Source organism: Osmerus mordax, chromosome 15 (genome assembly GCF_038355195.1).
Source record: "Osmerus mordax isolate fOsmMor3 chromosome 15, fOsmMor3.pri, whole genome shotgun sequence".
Lineage (NCBI taxonomy): Eukaryota > Metazoa > Chordata > Actinopteri > Osmeriformes > Osmeridae > Osmerus > Osmerus mordax.
Window position 1 is genome coordinate 10,794,747 of NC_090064.1, and position 20,542 is coordinate 10,815,288.

General features: G+C 43.2%; 1 protein-coding gene across 2 annotated transcripts in view; it reads left to right on the top strand.

Annotated features, from left to right (window-relative positions):
- Positions 1 to 13,900: 13,900 nt before the first annotated feature.
- neto1l (neuropilin (NRP) and tolloid (TLL)-like 1, like) overlaps positions 13,901 to 20,542 on the top strand; it is a 35,910-nt gene continuing 29,268 nt past the window's right edge. For both annotated transcript variants that reach the window (XM_067252055.1, XM_067252054.1), the window contains exons 1-4: positions 13,901 to 13,928; positions 14,574 to 14,630; positions 14,749 to 14,883; positions 15,524 to 15,772. In XM_067252055.1, coding sequence (XP_067108156.1) covers positions 13,901 to 13,928; positions 14,574 to 14,630; positions 14,749 to 14,883; positions 15,524 to 15,772 — 469 coding nt within the window. The remainder of the gene's footprint in view (positions 13,929 to 14,573; positions 14,631 to 14,748; positions 14,884 to 15,523; positions 15,773 to 20,542) is intronic.

Consider the following 20,542-nt stretch of genomic DNA (forward strand, 5'->3'; position numbering starts at 1 on the left):
ATATAACTTGACCAATTACTACACCATTTGAATGGATGCACATGGATAGGAGATGCCATCCATTCAAGAGAGCTACAGCAACTCTGTTGGTAATATTGTAAACAACCGTTCATCTTCTCCTGGCTGAAAGGGCTGCTTTGGTGCAGCACTGATTACCTCTCACACCAGCTCAGGTGGAGAGCAGTTCAGAGTCTTGCTGTCTCACTTAACGAAACTGCACCTGGCACTGCACAGCAGGACCTGTAATGAGCCCACCTTTGTCACTCAAGTCCTCTGTTTGGCCATGTGCTCTCTGGCATTATTCTCATTAGAATTTCTTGTTAGGTATCAGGGGAATTTACAAAGTGCTGTTCCTTTTTCTTGCTCTCTCTTTTTCTCTCTTCTTCATCTTCTCTCGCTTTTACTCAATTTCTCCTTATGTGGCCTTGGCTGAATGTTCTTTGGTGACTTAAGGTTGTAATGAGTTTCTCCAAATGACTCACCCAAACCCGTTCTCACATCCCGTACATGACTCATGAGTTGACTTTGTTTTCCTTTTGGTTTTCTGACCAATGTATTGTGGATCTGTGCATGTGGATGTATTTGCACTAAAACAGTCGTTCCTGTTCCTTGAAAGACAGTTGTGACTCAGTGCCATTACCATACCATACTCTCAAACCCAGAGGAAAGGATTGGCTATTGTTATCAACATGGGACTTTCAAGAACGGAGTCTATTTTTGCCTATAGGCGTAGAACATGCCTACATGGTTCACCACACCACACACACTGTGAACTAGTAATCCCATTGGGCAGTGCATAGTTTTGATGTCACGCGTACAGTATGTAAAACAAATTCAACACATGGTGATAAATTGCTGCATACTGTTGCATTGTGGGAGCCTACTCTAACAATACGGACATTTTGGATGTTTGTACAAAGGCATGTGCAGAGAGCTCGTCCACAGAAGAAGACGAGGGGATACCCTGCATGGTGGACCGGAAGAGATGGAGAGCCATGTCTTCTCTCTCAGAGGCTGAGTTTAGAGTGGTGCCAGGATGCAAACGTCTCAGTGTCCTCTTAGTAAATACATGCAAAGACATGATCATTCAGTACAGGGTGTCAAATGGTATGTCCTCAAGACACCTCCAAGTAGGATCACAATGGTTGCTGTTATTTACTTCACAGCTTTACACATTGGCTCTGTGTGGGGCTCAGTGTTTAAAAGGAATGTGAGTGATTGTATGGAGTTGTTTTATAGAGTGTGTGAGCCAGTGAACAGGTTTCTGGCCAAGATTTATTTGGGAGTGTGTGTATATATGTGTGCAGTGTGTGTGTGTGTGTGTGTGTGGGGGGGGGGGGTGTTTGTGTGTGTATATGTGTGGGTGTGGGTGTGTGTGTGTGTGTGTGTTCCTCCAGAAAATATCGGGGGACAGATTACTTGTTCTCCCACTCCAGTGCCTCAGGCCCTTTCAAATTTGCCTTCAATTGTTTGGTTGTCTGACTCAACTCAGAGGTCTCCAGGCAATAAAGAAAAAAAGGATGTTGAACAAGAACACCCACACACACCCACACAGAGTCATAATATGGACGGATTACTACAAGGGATCATTGCACCAATAGTCAATTTCTCTTCTCATTATCCTTAACCAGCATGAAAAGTCCGTTCTTTATAGTGATTTTTTCTAAATCCTTTCTTGATTGCATGTGCTATAAATGTAATCAAAAGCATGCAGACAGACAGTGCTTTGATTGACCCTATTGCTGTCCATTTCGTCTCTCTTTACTCAGTGACTGCACTGCACTCTCTACTTTTAAGTACTCTCTTTGACAAAATTATCAAAGACACATCCTCTCCCTGTCTTTCTTAAAAGAAAACCTTCCTACCTAACTGGCCAAACTGGGTGCGCCCTCACATCAAAGTAACAACATAATAAGGAGGATCGGAAAGTCAGAAAGATCTGTGCACTAAATACTGAGTTAGGCTCATAATCTCCAGCACTGCTCTTCAGGTAATATGTGAAAAAGCTGCCCGACCGCCTGATTGGCTCGGAGCAGTGACGGCACACTGTGCTTCAAGTCTATGGGTAAGGGGGGCAGGCTTCTGCTTAATATGCATGAACTTACTAACTCCAGCCCTCATACGCTAATGATGAGGCCTTGAGGCTTCACGCACGCACACACACACACCCACCCACTCACACACAGACACACAGACACACACAGCTCCATGCTCCGATAAGACTACTCTCCCTTTGCACTCCACTGCAGCTGGCTCTCATCCAGTCAAGATAACATCCTGTATGCCAGGCATGTGAAATACCATGTGAGACAGTTACATGATACACACTTCTGGTGTACAGTGCCATGCACAGACTCAGTTCAAGGATGTTAATAGATCATCTGTATTTACTAAACACAAAATACCTGCAGGGCATGGGCTGGCAAGAAGGTGTCGTGCCAGCTGAGCTGTGGCCATAAAGCCTGGCACACTGGCATCTGTGTCAGAGAGCAATCTGCAGGATCCCGTCCCCCCGTCCCCTCCCCTAATCAGCCATACCTTACACTGGAGAATGCAGCCCTTCAGGAACGCTGGGCCTTGGCACCTGACGGACTACATACAGTCTCTCAACTCAGGGTTATTTATCTGTTTACCTGCTTTGCAATCATCCTTTCTCTTTTGGAGCTCTCTTTCTCTCTGACCACACACACATAAGCAATCTCTCTACCCTTCTCTCTATCCTTTTTGGCCTCTGTTCTTTCTCTTTTTCTCATACTTTTCCTTTCAGCACTGGATGTACCCTATCTATCCCTCTACATAAACAGACACATGTTAATCTCCACACACACACACACACACTGTTACACAAACACACAGTTGTCTCCAGAGGATGTAGAGATGCTGCAGCTAGGACAGCAGAAGCACACAGAGCCACAAAGCCTGTTTGGTAAACAAGTAGTCTGTTACTACATAGTCGTACACAAGAAAGGGGCAGGACAGCACTTGTTTGTTCTGCATTCGTTTCTTCTTCCTGTTATTTCCATGGTAACTCCCCATCCCTGTACATAATGTTCAGATCCAATACACATAACTGTGAGGAGAGGGAGTCGGGCTAGTAATCTGAAGGTTGCCAGTTCGATTCCCAGCCGTGCCAAATGACGTGTCCTTGGGCAAAGCACTTCACCCTACTTGCTTCGGGGGGAATGTCCCTGTACTTACTGTAAGTCGCTCTGGATAAGAGCGTCTGCTAAATGACTAAATGTAAATGTAAATAACTACTGTAACATAAAAATTTCAAAAATATAAAAACTGTAAAAAGGTTTATTTGACTGTAAGTATACTTATAAGAGTCGATATTTCCAATAAAAGCCTTTCAGTTTCCCGATTTCCACCATAACCGGGTGACTTCTGAACTTGGTAGTCCGTACACACAGCTTCACCTTGCCATAAAGACGGCTTAGCTGAAAGAACAGCATTCCTTCAACCCTCAGAAACCCAGAAATCCAACTGCTCCATTCAGATTCCATGGTGCTACGCTGCAGCTTGTGAGGAGGGGATTACAAGCCAGTGTGTTTTCTGAACCAATGTGCTACTGCGGCGCTACAGGGGTCTTCACACTGTAAAATGGATCAATTATTCAGTCAACCAGACCCCTTCGTCGTGCCACAATTAGCTTTAGCTGCACATGCACGAGGAGTGGACAATGAAGCAGGTACTATGACTCTGCAGTAATGTTTTGAAATGTATCAAACCTCTGGTAATGTATTCAAGCGCTCAATGTTTATCTCAGTATGTGAGAAATTGGGGGGTGTGGGCATGTGTACGTGTGTTGGCTACTGGTGATACAGACAAATGTTACTTCAAACTCAAATGCACACTGTACTGTGTTTCTCTTAATTAGCCACTGGCAGAGATTAAACACATGGAGAGATCCACCAGTGTTTGTACAGTCACTAACACTGACCTAATTGGCTATGTCATATTTGTAACAAAGTGATATGCCGGGAATGCCCACTGTGGCTGTAGGCATGTTGGTTGACAGAAAGGCTTGATGCAGTTGCTTTAATTGCTCTATTGTTCTACAGCGAGTGACACAGAACACTCTGGCTGAAAGATTTGAACAGGAACCGGACCAAGGTGTTTTAGGTGAACTTGTCTTCTAAGTGTCTGTAGTGTTTATAATGAAAAGCATTCACAAAGGGTGTTGAAATGGATGTTTGGTGAAAACGTAGATGAAAACACACAACAACATAGACGCGCACACAGACCTGCACACATCCGAACACTGAACTCAAGTACGGTTCCACCCTGCACCATGCTGGTGCAGGTAGAGCATATGCACAGAAAGTAGTCATCCATCCTCCAACCTCCCAGTGAGAGACTCTGGTGAGCGTTGGCCCAGTGTCTGTGTGCGTGTGTGTGTGTGTGTGTGTGCGTGTGTGAGTGAGAGAGAGAGTGAGACAGAGAGAGAGAGAGAGAAAGAGAGAGAGAGAGAGAGAGAGAGAGAGAGAGAGAGAGAGAGAGAGAGAGAGAGAGAGAGAGAGAGAGAGAGAGAGAGAGAGAGAGAGAGAGAGAGAGAGAGAGATGATTCTGGAAAGGTTCGGTCCTCACTCAAGGACTCAGCCGACTCAGCAATATAGAAACCCCAACTAAGCCACTTCACAGGACTATCACAGGGCTACAACCAGTATCTCTCTGCTGTCCCTTATAACACTCCCAATAACTAAAACAGGTAACAATAAATTGGAGGTCAAGTTCATTGTATTCTTTCACTTGACCTTAGAAACACTTGCACTAAGTGGGCCCCGTATCAATTAATTTCCAACCAAGTTTCATGGTGTGGTTATATTTCCATTCACATATGTTCACTCAGACATGTTACTGCCCACCTGTACTTTTATTACTTCAGCAGATGTTTCAGAGGCTATCATCAAAGAGATTTATGCAAGATGATATTGGCCAACAGTTTGGTCCTCCAAATTGAATAAACATTAAACCAAGCTTGAAGTGCACTGAAGATGAAACCTGAGTTTGAGTTGTTCTGAAACCTTCTGGGTTTAGTTGCAAGGTTTTTTGATCGACCAGAGATAAAGAAAGAGAGGCATACAGTAACACCTGCTGTTTGGGTTTAAAAACTGCTGTACAAACAGTTGAAACTGTTTCATGTATGGTCTTAGTCATGCATCACGGTGGGTCTAAGGTCCATATGAGGAATGTGCAAGACCATGCAATTAAATGTAAACACAGACACACACAAACACACACATACACAGGATACACATGGATATGTGATCATTTAAAAAATACTGTCACCTCACCACGGCCGACACCAATAAGCCATAATACTTTGGGGAGACGGAAGGAGTGGACTTGAAATTGAACTGCAATGAAAGTATGTGTGTGTGTGTGCCTGTGTGCATCTATGTATGTGCATGTGTGTGTACATACAGGGGTGTGTGTACATTTGTGTATGTGTGTACATGTGTGTGAGCGTGCACGCACAAGAGTGTGTGGACATGTGTGCATGTGCACGTGCGGTGCACGTATGCTTTATCATATGTTTTTTGTGCTCCTGCAGCCAAGGTTGGAGGCAGTGATTGTGAACAGCGAGGCCAGGAAAGCCGATGACATAATACGTGCTTGCTCATCCCCTGAGATCCCAGTCACTGAAGGCCATGAATCAAGAGGTAAACAGGTTGTTTGTCTATAGGTAAACATTTTAATTAGGAACCTCTCAACAACTGCCTGCAAATCATTCCTGATATTCCCTAGTGGGCTGGGCTGTGCGTGTGCACTGTCCTGGCCCGTCCATCAACATTTCCCAACTGGAAATATTCCGTTTCTAATACCTCAAGATAGCAACCGAATTCGTACCAGACAGGCACTGCTGTGGCCCACCATATTCACTGTTGAGGGGTCCTAAATGATGCTGTCAACGTGAAACCAGTTTGACTAACTAATTGTTTACAGTCAACTCTCTGGCTACAAAGTACACGTCTGATGTCTATGCTCTTGGGGATATTCCTATACACTGCGATTCCTTTCTCTCCTAGTGATTCCTTTGATAAAACAACATGTTTTTGATGTCAAAGTCTCATTTGAGTTTTGGCCACACTTCTGTCCTGTCTCCAAATCTGTATTTCTAAGCCACAACACGTAGTGAAATTTCCACCCAGTGAGCACCACTGAAGTGATACTTCTCTGAAAAGCACTTTATCCGCTGTCTCTGTGGTCAGATCGCAATCGTTAAGCAAGCAGATAAGAACTAGGCACTCTCTGAATGTGATGGGGCATGTGGGTGTTCAACTTTAACGGTGGCTTTCCATTGAAAAAAATATATTTTTAGGGTAACTATATTAGCTACTTAAAAGGCAACTGGACTCAATGAACTTGTTCTGAGATAGTCACCCAGCATGGCCACACGATCTGTTAGAGAACAAATGCTGATCTTTTGCTGACACAGCACTTTTGACTCATTCCCAAAGGGGGAGGGCTTGCTTTCATGATGAGCTACGGGTGACTGGTGAGAGAATTGATTAAAAAACCAGTATTATGTGTCTTAGAGGACAATTAAAATCATCGATTTCCTTAAAGGAGGCTAGAAAGGATTTTTTGTATTGATTGTTTGTCCCTTCCAATTTGTTTATTATTTTAATTGATCACATGCTTTGGTAGGATGAGATGTATTGCCGAGAAGACCTGCTGGTCAACTTTAGACTTTAGAATGAGCAGACACACATACCTGCAGGCCTACACAAACACACACACATGCACTCAACCACACATACACACGCACGCACACACACACAGACGCACCATCAACAGCCATGCATATGCAGGTCTGTACACATACGTATCAGTTGAGATCTTCTAGAGAACAGTGAGCCATCTGCTCCCTGCGGTCCTCTGCAGGATAAGCTTCTGTTCATTTCACTAAGCGCCCTCTCTTCAGTCATCAATCTTTCTTTCTCTTTTCTCTTCTTCTATTTCTTCTGCTCTCCTCTTCCTGCTCCAAGCCAGTGTTTTACACAACAAGCAGCAGTGATGAGATCCTCCTGGGGAGGCCAATGATACGCAGCAGAACAGGCCATTACCGCATAGATTACACTAGTCATTCTGTAGTGTAGGTTCTATTCTGGCAGAATAAAATCAGTTACATTGTCTTCTGAAAGAGAACTCACGACCAGAGAAGTCTGTTTTCTACTGGAACATATTGCTACTGTGTTTAGAAGCTGATGCAGAGGTTCAGTTAGGAGTTGGTGAGCAATGGCAAAGTGACAAACTGCCCTTCCTGTGACTGCCCAGTGTTCTATTTGACCCCCTTAAAATGATTTGGACCAAAGGAGTCTCACCTTTCAGGTGAAACAGACGAACAACCTGAATGTACAGCCTTAATCTGCCTCTTTCCTCAAAAAGACAAGAATCACCATAAAGGATCTCAGAGTTAACTCCCCCATACATTTCAGACCTCTCTCAGTACTTAATTGCCATTCACAAGATATTCTTCACCCTGAGAGAGGTGAGGTGTTAGAGAAGAGAGGGGTTTCAGTTCATTAGGATGGGGGAAGAGCAGAACGATAGTGCTTATCGCTCTCTCAAGGACATGTAATGTGTATGTAGAATTTTGTGAGATTGGGGCAATATGGCGGGCTCCCTCTCAAGATGAATTATTGAACTGCCACACTGCAACATTTGGACTCGGCTCATTATTCAGAAAGGATTCCATATGTTACAACGTCCTTGAGAACATTTCATGAGGAAACAGGAATTTCTTTGTGCCTGTCTGTCTCATAATCAGAACTAAACCATGGTGTTAAAAGACTGCAAAAACAAAAACAAAATCATTTTGTACTGTAGTTCTTAAATCAGATTAAAACAATTAATGATTTAATTGTATAAATCTAGAGTAAGGCCTGACAATCACTCAGTCTGGTATCAGGTATGTGTATTCTACCTTCATTCAATAAAAAAACACTATTTTGGTTGTCTCTGAGCTTCAAACCCCAGAACGGTATGCACTATCCCACCATGACATTTGAAAAAACGAAGCAATTCCAACAATTTCAGTTGAGTGGAGTGAAATGTACCATACACACACCAGTGACTGGCGACACCAGAACTCTGTGTGAGTGTTTAAGCGTGCAAGAGGATCTCCAAGACAGGGCAACGCCCCCCCCCCCCCCCCCCCACCCCCCATCCCCCCTCTCCACCCCTCAAAGGTCCTCTGAAATATCTATGCTCAGCACTTCTAAACCCCACCTGGAATTTCAGCTGAAATGAACTCTTTCCCTCTACTGTGGAGAGCACGAACTGGAGAGCACAGCTTCAGAGATGAGGTCAGGATTGTTCTCCATCAAAAGCCTCTCCTGAGTTCCAGTGTAGGTACACTTGAAATACAGCCCAGCGTGCCTCATCCTCCCTTTCCTCCTCCCTCCTCTTCCTCCCCTCCTCATCTTCAGCTTGAATATGAAACCACTGCAAGCATTAGCATTGGCTTGGTTTAGAGTTAGGACTTCACCGTGTTTAGAGCCATATTTCTACACTGTGTGTGTAAACACAGAAGCCCCCCATCACGGTGCAGTCTGGCTCCATTCCACCAAACTGTGTTAGGTTCCAAAACCTCCCCATGCCTCCATGAGGGGGAAGCGACTTTGCTGACTCCACAACCACCCCCGCTGAGGGTATCACAGCCTATAGACTGACACCCAGCAGTCTTCACGGACCCCTCCAACTAACTTGCTAATGAGGTCAAATTTGGAATTACACAGTTGGTTTAACCCAAAGGGCCTGGGAATGGAGGATTGGAACAGATTGAAGAGAGGGACATGTTAGCCAGGAGCCAGGGAGACCAAGAATCAGGCCACTGGTTTCCCTGTTACAAGGACAAAGAGAAAGGTGAAACAGAATAGCCCTGCACTACAAAGAGAGGTTACAGGCTGGGCTTCTACCCACAGCTTCTACCTATGTACTGTAGGTGATAATGTACGTGGAAATGTGTAGGGACTTGGCATGACTAGCTTAGACAGGGTAACAGGACAATTCGCTCAAAAGCTCAACTTTGTGATGACAATTCTTTTGTGATTTAATAGCTGCTCCACTGTGATGCCAAGATTATTCCATTGTGATGTCATACTGTATATCACAATAATTCTTGCATTATGATGTCACAGTCATTGCATTTGAAAGACACTGTCATCCCTCTTATTGACACAGCCAAGTGTGATGTCAAAAACACCCAAAAGTTGTTCTATTTCAATATGTAAAAGGTTTTGGACAAACAACAGAAAAAGCCAATCCTAAAGCTACTCTAGGCTGGTATCTCCATGACAAAGCACACGAAAACTACATTTCCACATAAGAGTGTAGCTCCAGATCCTAATATAGCCTACATGTGATGCTGGCCTCCTACTGGCTCCAGGTGAAGGATGAGGAAAGACGCAGACAACAGCTAACACAGCATAAAGAGAAGCTCAAATATTAGTCCATGGTCAGAGGGGGCCATTCTTGTGAAAGGGCCCTGTTTAATGAAGTACAAGCGTGTTGAATGACAAACAGATGGTGTTTTTTTGGGAGGCAGACAAACTGTTCAGTGCATCACTAACAAGGTTAATATGAGTCCCAGTGGGCAGACGGCTTCAGCCTCTGTGTTTATCCTCCTTGGTGCAGCCGCCCCTGTTAGTAATGGAAACAGCACCTGAACTTTGTGTCGTGATGTGATCTCACCTGGTCTGCTCACACAGACAAGGTGGTCAAAGCAGCCCGGAAACGCCTCTTCTTCTTGAGGAGACTGAAGAAGTTTGGCATGGACTCAGTCATCCTCACTAACTTCTACAGATGCACTATAGAGAGCATCCTGACTGGTTGCATCACAGTGTGGTATGGGAGCTGCACTGACAGGGACCGCAAGGCCCTACGTAGTGTGGTCCGGTCTGCTGAGTTCATCATCGGCAGGAAGCTCCCTGCCCTACAGGACACCTACCACTCACAATGCCTCAGGAAAGCTGGGAGGATTCTAAGGGACTGTTACCACCCATCCTTCAGTCTTTTTACCCCGTTACCTTCTGGCAGGCTATACCGAAGCATTCGGTCTCGCACACGCAGACTGGACAACAGTTTCTTTCCAAGGGCCATCAGACTTCTGAATGGACATTGATATGGACACTGATACACTTCTCACTAGCCACTTTACACACTGTCACTTTCAGCTACTGGTTGCACTCTCAGCTACTGGTTGCATTAGCAATATTGCACCAATTGTACCCCACCTGTCTTAGGTTAGTATAGGTGATTAGGTTAGTAATATGTGTATTAGAGGTTTAGTATACCGTATTGTATATTATTTTGTATATTAGGAGGTTTATTATATAATATTTTATCCATAGGTGTAATTTATGTTCTTAGTACTCATATGTCATGTTATGCCAGGTTGCTTTGTGTTGTCTTGTCCTAAGAATTTCAGTGCCTGGTCTGACCTTGTGTTGTTTGTGCATCTGACAATAAATGTGCATTTGCTTTGTGTTATGTGATCATGCAGACATTATTCAGTTGGAGTTGGTTTACATTTAGTCATTTAGCAGACACTCTTATCCAGAGGGACTTACAGTAAGGACAGGGACATTCCCCCCAGAGGCAAGTAGGGTGAAGTGCCTTGCCCAAGGACACAACGTCATTTTGCACGGACGGGAATCGAACCGGTAACCTTCAGATTACTAGCCCGACTCCCTAACCGCTCAGCCACCTGACTCCCTTATTAGTCTGGTTGTTTCTTTTGTTGAAAAAAAGCTTTTGGGCTTGAAAGCACTTGACAACAAAACAGCTTAGGTCATTCATCATTCATGAGACAATGTTACCTTACTCTATCCAGAGCAATACACCTGCATTTAGTTTTGATCTATTGATCTATTATGCATATATTTTGTCTATAATATATGGATTCCTGACTGCGGTTCCCATTTGCCCAAAGTGATTCTAATTACAAATTCACAGAGGTAGATGCACCACAGCGCTTATCTCCATCCAATTGATAAACTCCCTTAATTAGAAATGGGCCGCCTCGATGACGAGTCTTGGAATGAACTGTTTCTCTGAGATGCCTCTGCTGTCTCCCTTCCCATTCAAACAGATAGTTTATACATGCTGGTGCGCTAAGCTGGGGGCTACTATTCAATTCACCAGAGCTGCTGTTGCATAGAGGAGGCCAGATAAGCCTCATTTGAATAATTCCCATATTGCTCTTCTTTATCTGCACGACTCCCCCCTTCCCCAACCCACCCCAAAATCACAAACGTGCGCTGTTTTGGTTGCAAAGTTGTTTGACTAAATGGCACTACTGCTAATCAATATCAAGCTTAAGGCACAATATTATTTTGCTTCAGATGTTATTGACAACCCCTCTGACCATATAAGATGTGTAATAGGCTTTGACTGTGCAAAGAAATTGGCTTTTGATTTCTGTTGGGGTCTGTGTTTGTGGTGTCAGGGAGGATTTGCTGAAGGCATAGTACAGTGTGCTACCAAGGGGGTTGCCACACTCAGATTATATGGCACTGTAGCAAGAAAGTGACTTGTTTTGTTAGCAGCACTAACTGGACTACTGCTGTTTAGTGGGGTCCCAAACAGTCATCTAAAGAGCCATGATCCACTGCCATGAAGCCCATAGAGGGCTCTGTATGGTCTGTGGACATGGTTTGATCTCATGTTTATCCAACAGTATACCAGCTAGAATGGAGCTTTGTGAAAATATGAGAGACATATTGAGAGATAGATAAAGAGAGAGAGTGTGATAGCGAGAGAGAGAGAGAGAGAGAGAGAGAGAGAGAGACACACAGAGAGAGAGAGAGAGAATGATTAAAGAGCAGGGAAATCAGACAAATTTGGATCAACAAGTGTGTGAGACGCACACAGAGAAGACACTGTCATGTTGATTTCTCTTGTGGATTCGACATGACCTCGGATGTAGGTCCATTTAGGCACCTGCCATTTGAACACAGTATATTTCATGCTAATCAAAGCCACTTAGTGAATACATATTAGCATGCAACATAGAGCAACAGGGTCCGGTGGTGAAGTGGCCTCTGTGATATGAATATGAGAAGACGGATATTGTCTGCATGCTCGTAAGACTGTCTTCTATGGAGAGGCTGGCTCATCCGTGGGCCCTCTCTGATCAGCTTTGTCATCAGGTGTGACAATGACTAAACACTTCCTGAATGGGAGTGGACACGGCCTGAGGGTTTTACATTACAAGTCTGGTCTTTGTTCCGTTGCACTATAATGTAGTACTTATTGTTGTAACACTCAAGAGGAGCCAATACATATGCAATATTTAACCTTTAGATGGTTGTAATATGATCTGCTTGTTGAATTACAATTAAATGTTTGTTGTCATGCAGCTCTTTGAAACCATGCTGTGCCTAAGTCTTCTGCACAATCTTAATGACATTTCCCTGTAGTCATGGAAGACAAAAATAGTAGATCAAAAGTAAGATAGAGATCGAATTGCTCTTTAGTTGAAACATAAAATGTAAGCTTCTTATAGTAATTTGTGACCATATCGGAGGGGACCATCCAGTAGAGAAAGAAAAAAAAAGAATGAATGTTTTTTACAATTTAGAGTAGGTGGCTTTAAAAACGTGTGTTTAGAGATACTTAAAGGCGAGAACGAAATGATGAAAGCTGTCTGTAAATCAAGTATAAGATAATAAAATTCAATGGCACTGATTCAAGGACCAAATTGCACTGGATTTACAGTAGCCTACATGGTCTGAGATAATACGATTTTACCCAAAAACTGTTTGCTTATAGCCTACTCTTTATTTCGACCTCGACCCCGCCATGTTCGCGGGAAGGAGAGTTGCTTTTGATGCAGGTGCTTTCACTTAGATTGTTGATGGCTAGTTCTCTTGACATCTACCCAGTTCCGCCTGTTTTTTGTTTTGTTTGTTGGTTATTTGTTTTGTTTTTTTCATTTCCTATCTCAGACCGTTTTCTGCTTACCTTTTACATTCTCGCTTTGCCTCCCTCCGACTATGTTGGTTTCTGCAGACTGCGGAGCATCTTAAAGCAACATTTGCATCTTCTACTTTTTACACTTTTTGCAGTCATATCGACGAAGTTGGACCTTTTAGTGAAAGAAAGTGTACACTTCTTTTGTAATTACTTGTGTTTTTTTTGTGTCATGATATTGGTAAACTGAAAGAAGAAATGAACGAATGAATGAACGCAAGATCATCGGTTTTGTAGGGTGATAAAATCCTTAACTCAGGTTCCAGAGACCAGTCAGGTGCCAGAAGAGTATAAGATGCTCTTCAAACATCATTCATCGCTGAAGGAAATAGAGAAAAGGGGATGAGACAAGCACAGTTGTTCATGTTGCGAATATAGTCATTGATGTTGATGTTAGAGGGTATTTTTACGCATCGCAAATTAGAGATACAACCCAGAAAATGTGGTTAGGATGGTTTTATACGTTTCCGTAGGATTCTTTGTCTGTTAACAGGATTGAAGAGGAATAAACAAATCTGCCTTCTCTCAAAATCTTTTCATCGGAAGATTACAAAGGTGGAGCGACCAGGGAACGCTGATGACGGAACTATTAATCCTTTCAGTGCACCAGAAGCACCAAAGGGTATTGGAAACGTTTGGATGGAATTTGGGCGAATGTTTAGACCTGTACATGCGTTTACATGAAACTGGTGACTAGAAGTTAAATTTTTTCAGTCTGGAATTACCTTTTTCCATCTCATTCAACAAATTATAAATGAGGGGAATACATTTGCCTTGTCGTTTTTAATGGTGGGAATGTTATTGCGGATAGCTGTCAATTTCTAATTTTTCTTGAACCTCAATCGTTTCCTCTTGAAGTATTACCTGATCTAAATGGAATTAGTTGAGTCTGAAGCCCCTTGTGAAAGGAACAGACATGGTACATGGGCACAGCTTCCTTCACGGTAAGTCACAAGCTCTCGTCACTTCTTTTATCCAATAATTTACTGGTCGGAGCGTAAACTGCGTAGCCTACCTTATGAGGTGCCCAACATTCACCAAATGTAGTTACCTAGGAGGCATGGACTGGAACTGATGTAGCTGTCGATATGATTGCTTTTTTCTAACCTCACGACGCGAATGTGTTTAGTTTCATACAAGATTAATAAATAAATCGATATCTTTGTTAATTGATTATAATTATTCTACATATGAACAATACATCGTTTTTTAAAGATGTATATTCGTTAGTTTACGTGAAGTCCATGGAGCGCAAATAAAATTGTAGGTGTTGAAGTTGGAATGAAGTTACATGTTGCACAGCCTCTCTAGTCTCCACTTTGATGAGGGCCACAATGACATGCTCTGCAGTCTTAGTTTCAACTTCACTCAAATACCGGGGTTCGGATATGAATCAGAACATTAGTAATTTTACTCATTACCGTGTGAAATCTTGAATAACAGAATGTGTTTTCAGAGCAACGTCCACAAACATAATGTAGTGAATTCATTAAATTGAATTGAATTAAATTGAAAACTCCCTTTTGATAACAAATTGCTCAGGATTTGACAGGACAGTTCTACCAGCATTCATTTGTTTCTCATTGCAGTTGTTGCAAGTCTTCTCATTCTTGGGCTATCTGGGGCAACAAAAAGGGATTCAACAGGTAATATCTATCTATCTATCTATGTGTCATATGTCGATTTATGTATCTGTCTGTCTGTACCCCTCTACCTACTTATGTATCTACCTAATAATAACCTTTTATGTACCTCTCTGTTCAGTGAAAAACAACTCTGGAGTCAAGCCCGCGGGCCAATGTGGAACGTGGGTAAAAGAGCCAGAAGGAGGGCTGTTCACATCCCCCAATTATCCAAACAAATACCCCCCCGAAACAGAGTGTGTTTACATCATTGAAGGTAAACATCTCCTCCAATCTCATCCCTACATGTATTTCAGGCAGTGAAACATGCCATGTGGCACAAGATATCGTAGACTCACAGCTTCAAATGTGTCTTTTTGTCAGTATGCCCTAATGAAACTATGTGTTTGGGGGCAGGTTTCTCAAAATATTGAGGTTTGAAGGGGCTCTCCAGGGGCTTTCTCTCCTGTGAATAAAGAACACTTAAGAAAAAGATTTCTGTTCTGTAATGAAATCCTAGGGACTGGACCTCTGGGTTCATATGCTGATGTTTGGAAGATGACTGTAATAGAATTAGACAGCTAGTTGCAATTGCAGTCTGTTTATTTTGCGGACTGGGGTTTGATATTTGATTAATCAGTGGAGTAGATTAGGTTGTGGCTTAACAAGATTATCCAGATGAATACAGGAAATACCCACCATGGAGTGAATATTCGAGGACAGAAAACACTGTCATCAGTGGTTTGGCTAGAACTGTATTATCAGATCCAACATGCATGATGGGTAGATATTTATCAAGTTGATATCCATATAAACGATGAGCATCTAAACCAAGCTATAATTAGCAAATGATCACTTGGTGACTGAATACACCATACTGCTCTTACAAATTTGTGTTTGTTATTTTGTGCCTCAAGCGCCTCCAAGGCAATGCATTGATCTGCATTTCGACGACAGCTACTCAATAGAATCCTCATGGGAATGTAAATTTGACAACATTGAGGTCAGAGATGGACCGTTCGGCTTCTCCCCGATCATGGGGCGTTATTGTGGTCAGCACAGCCCCCCCTTCATCAGGAGCAGTAGCCGATATCTCTGGATAAAATTTGTCTCGGATGGAGAACTGGAGGCGATGGGGTTTTCAGCCAACTACAACTTCACAGCAGGTGAGAATGATCTATCATAATCCACAATGTGCTGTCTCATATAAATCTATGTCAAATAAGACAAGCTAAAGATGTTCCTCAAGGCTATTACGAATCTGTGGTTATCCAAATGTACCCCATTTTACAGCACCGTTGAGGTTTGCTGTTTCCTTTGTGGCAACAATTGTGGGACAAACCAGGTGTCAGTTGGGTAATTCTACATATTAATTGTTTGCCCACAAGGCAGAACACTGCCACATCTCAGATTAATGTTGCTAGCGTGGGGAGTTTCTCCCTGACACATAGACACAATATACTCTTATTAATAGCAAGCTTACATGAGAACGTACTAACTAGTATCCAATGACTAGTTCTATTGATTAGTGAATAATGTAAGCACACCGGAAATTCCAATTTCTTCCACACTAGATGTAGAATGGCATGGATATTGACAGCTTCTGATCAAGCCCCTCGGAAAACGTTCTGTTTACAGGCCTGAGTGTGACAGGCTAATCTGGATTGTTGAGCACAATCTTCGCAATTATTGCTACACGTTAAATCTTGACTCCTAATTTCCATCACCTTTTGTCTTATTTCCCATTACTGAAGCCACATGAAGATTTATGATAACCCTTCAATGCATAACCGTGATTTAATATTCATCTTGCTCACCCTTGGCTGGGTTTAATAACACTGTCAAGTTTTCGGTGTTTTTGAGGGTTTAAAGCCACACGGTCTGGCAGGAGTAGGAGGGTAGTTCTTAATTGCGGCAAAGAAGACCGTTTTGTCCAGGATAATATTTCATTTTCCCCCCACTGTCTATATAGGAGCATGAAATATGTGTTGTGGTTTTCTTTCACCAAGTACAACACACAGTGTATACTAACTGAATTGACATCCATTTATTTCCTTGATGCGTAGTCCGCAACCTCAATTCAGTGACCCCAGAGCAGTTCTTGGGGAAAAGTACTTGACGGGTTGATAGGGTGGGAAGGGAGGGTGGAATGTGATTTCTGGTCTATGCATTCATAGCCATTTTGACTGTGTTGCCATGGACAACTGAAAGATGTCTATAGAAAGATGCTCAATACAGAATGATTGTAGAGAAATATACTATGTGATTATGTGAGTCAGGTGGCTGAGCGGTGAGGGAATCGGGCTAGTAATCCGAAGGTTGCCAGTTCGATTCCCGGTCATGCCAACTGACGTTGTGTCCTTGGGCAAGGCACTTCACCCTACTTGCCTCGGGGGAATGTCCCTGTATTCACTGTAAGTCGCTCTGGATAAGAGCGTCTGCTAAATGACTAAATGTAAATGTAATGTGTGTTGGGGAAAAAGGGGAGAGAGTAAAGATGGTTGTTTTCACATACATGGCACTATGATGGAGTACAACACTTCCTATATGGTTTCCCTACATTTCTCCAGGACATATTACTGCCAAGTTCAAACTGCTGTGCTCACAGACTCTCATCTCCAATTGCTGAGAGGGAGAGGGAGAGAGAAAGAGATAGAGAAAAAGAGAGAGAGAGAGAGAGAGAGAGAGAGAGAGAGAGAGAGAGAGAGAGAGAGTAGAGAGAGAGAGAGAGAGAGAGAGAGAGAGAGAGAGAGAGAGAGAGAGAGAGAGAGAGAGAGAGAGAGAGAGAGAGAGAGAGAGAGAGAGAAAGAGGGGTGCCCGAAAAAAAAACTTGTCCTCCACTGTCTTGATAAGAAATATCTGTGGCATATGATTTACATAATTAAAGGAGATAAAAGTCCTGAATTCACTCGCCATGATGCTCCAAAGATCTTGCAAGATATCAGAGTGCCTCACATCAGCCCTGCTGCAGCTAGCATTAGCACATGCTAAACCAGCCGGGTGGCTCCGCATGAATGACAAGTATGGAGGAAAAGAGACCGGATGGAGGGGGGGGACATGTGTGGCTTCTGCTCTGCTCTGTCATTAGGAAGAGATCCAGCACTTTGCGAAGTCTGTGTCTCTATGAGCTCTAGACCGTTTCTCCCCCTCTGTTGTCCCCAGTGCTGATGTCATTATGGCAGCTGGTGAAGCAAACAGCAGCTTGCTGAGATCTCCGTTTGACCTGAGTCATATTCTGTTTTCCATGTACACACACTGAGTGTGCAGGTGTGTGGTGTTTTCCATGTACACACACTGAGTGTGCAGTTGTGGTGTTTTCCATGTACACACACTGAGTGTGCAGGTGTGGTGTTTTCCATGTACACACACTGAGTGTGCAGGTGTGGTGTTTTCCATGTACACACACTGAGTGTGCAGTTGTGGTGTTTTCCATGTACACACACTGAGTGTGCAGTTGTGGTGTTTTCCATGTACACACACTGAGTGTGCAGGTGTGGTGTTTTCCTGCACTGTGATCTGTCAAGTGGATCGCAAAAGAGAGGCAAAAGAGAACAGTTGTTTGAAATGAACAGCACACTGACTGAAATGAAAATGTACTGACTGAAATTTACTGAGGACAGTCTAGAGAAGGTGGTCCACGACTTTACTCTTGGTCTAATGGTACTGTTGGATTTAGTAGTGACTTGTCAATAGGACATTTTGTAAATTTGGTTTGTAACAACAGGCTCAGCAGTGTCTAACTTCAGCATTCTTTCATCCCACAAGCACATTTCTTATCTTACTGTAGCAGGGCCACACAGCCCCTGTTGTCCTGTGACTTTCTTCAAGTGTCTGGAATCGATTTAGAATGACAGAAACGCCTGTTGAATTTAATCCAATCAGCACCAATAATGTTGTGTTTGATTAGCAAACCAGACAGAGCTGTGACTACACTGATATAGAATAAATAATAACAATACAAATCCAGGTAGCCCAGCTAGCGATTCTTCCAGAAAGCAGAAAGTCTGGATGAGTGATGCGTGTACCCTGTATCAGTGCCAGGAAACAACTGTCTGTCCCCCTTTATTCCTCATCGCTGCAAAACTCCAACACCAAGATTATAACAGGAAATGGCTCAGGTTCTTATCTTCGTCAAGGAGGATATCACTGCTTTTGTCCTTGGGGGCATGATCAGCAAAGGTGCTATAGAAGGTTGCTATATAGATCCTGCTGGCTGCTAAGGCTAGGGCTGGGGCTAGTTGGAATGCTGGTTCACTTCTTGAAACACAACTGTGTACGTGGTCTCCAGCCCCCCAGGCCCTCTGCTCCTCCAGCCCCCCAGGCCCTCTGCTCCTCCAGCCCCCCAGGCCCTCTGCTCCTCCAGCCCCCCAGGCCCTCTGCTCCTCCAGCCCCCCAGGCCCTCTGCACTAGTAGGGTAGATTAAATGGTATTGGACGACAATCTCCAACTGGGTTAAGTAAAAGCTCTGGTGCTTCTGTCCCCCCTCACACTCTATTACTGTGATCACGGGGCTGTTTGAACACTTGGTTCCGGCCGGCAGTAAGGCTGAGGGAGCCTCTCCTGCAGCTGCTTTTCTGCAGGGAGTCATAAGGACAAGTAGCCCTGATCCCACTGCAGCTCAATTGTTTTTCCGGTGGAAAATACAATAAAAACCTCAGTTGGCCCTTTTAGGTTTCCCAACGGAAATCTTTTTTTGTGGCACTATGTCCGAGTTTGGGAATGAAATATAGATACGAACTGTAGGCACTCTCGGATGATTGAGGTGGGAGGTTTGTAGGACCATTGTGGAAACAAACAAACTAGGTGGAGATATGCCTGAGCTCAGATCTGATAGTCTGTAATAACATCATGAAATATGTGATTTGGAGACTTATCTAGCTGTTTGTCTATCCAGTGTTGAATTTAATGGGAATGGCTCCATAGCAACTGTCATACTAAGCAACACTTTTTATATGGAGGTTTGGCTACGTTTGGTAAATAATTATTCATGGAATTGCTAATTATGCTAATAAATGATTTATATATATATATATCTTACAAATAGTACAGCACCTTGTAACAGAGTGCACCTGACCAAGCCAAACTGAATTCAGTATCTCACTGTATACATTAGACATTAGTTGGTTAGATTGCTGAGCGGTTAGGGAATCGGGCTATTAATCAGAAGGTTGCCGGTTTGATTCCTGGTCATGCAACTGACGTTGTGTCCTTGGGTAAGGCACTTCACCCTACTTGCCTCAGGGGGAATGTCCCTGTACTTACTGTAAGTCGCTCTGGATAAGAGCGTCTGCTAAATGACTAAATGTAAATGTACATTCAAAATGATGGGCTTTATTAACAGCTTGTGACTTTTCAACCAAATTCTCTAGAAGTTTTTGCTGTGATGCAGAGGCCAGACCAGGGCTAATTAAGCTCTCATGTAGTTGTGTCTTTGATTGATTGAACCACTTAGACTTCAACCACTTTCTAAGTGGACTGAGAATGCTTCTGGATTGGATTCAGTCTAATGACATTTTGAGATGAGAGGGAGAATTGGAGGTATGGACCTATTCTGCAGGAGTCAAGTCCATGAGATTGGACTTGAATGGATTCAAACAGGAACATAGAAAATTGATGGAACACACATACACACTAACCACCTCACTGGCGTGGATGTTAGCCACGGAAGGGCTTTACAACACTTTGAAAGTATTTTCCCCCCCACTTGAGATAAGAGGGAAGGCTACTGAGAGATGGAGCGAGAACCAGGCGAAGAATCGGAAAGAGTCGGAAAACCCATTTCAAAGGGAGAGGTCCAAACAGCCTGCGAAATCTGAAATGAAACTAACTAACAAAATCTCCTCACACAATAAATAATGCATCAAGAGGAAACAACATGAAATATCGTTTGATCTCTTCAAAAGGGAGGGGGGGAAGGTTTTAATACAAGTCATGCT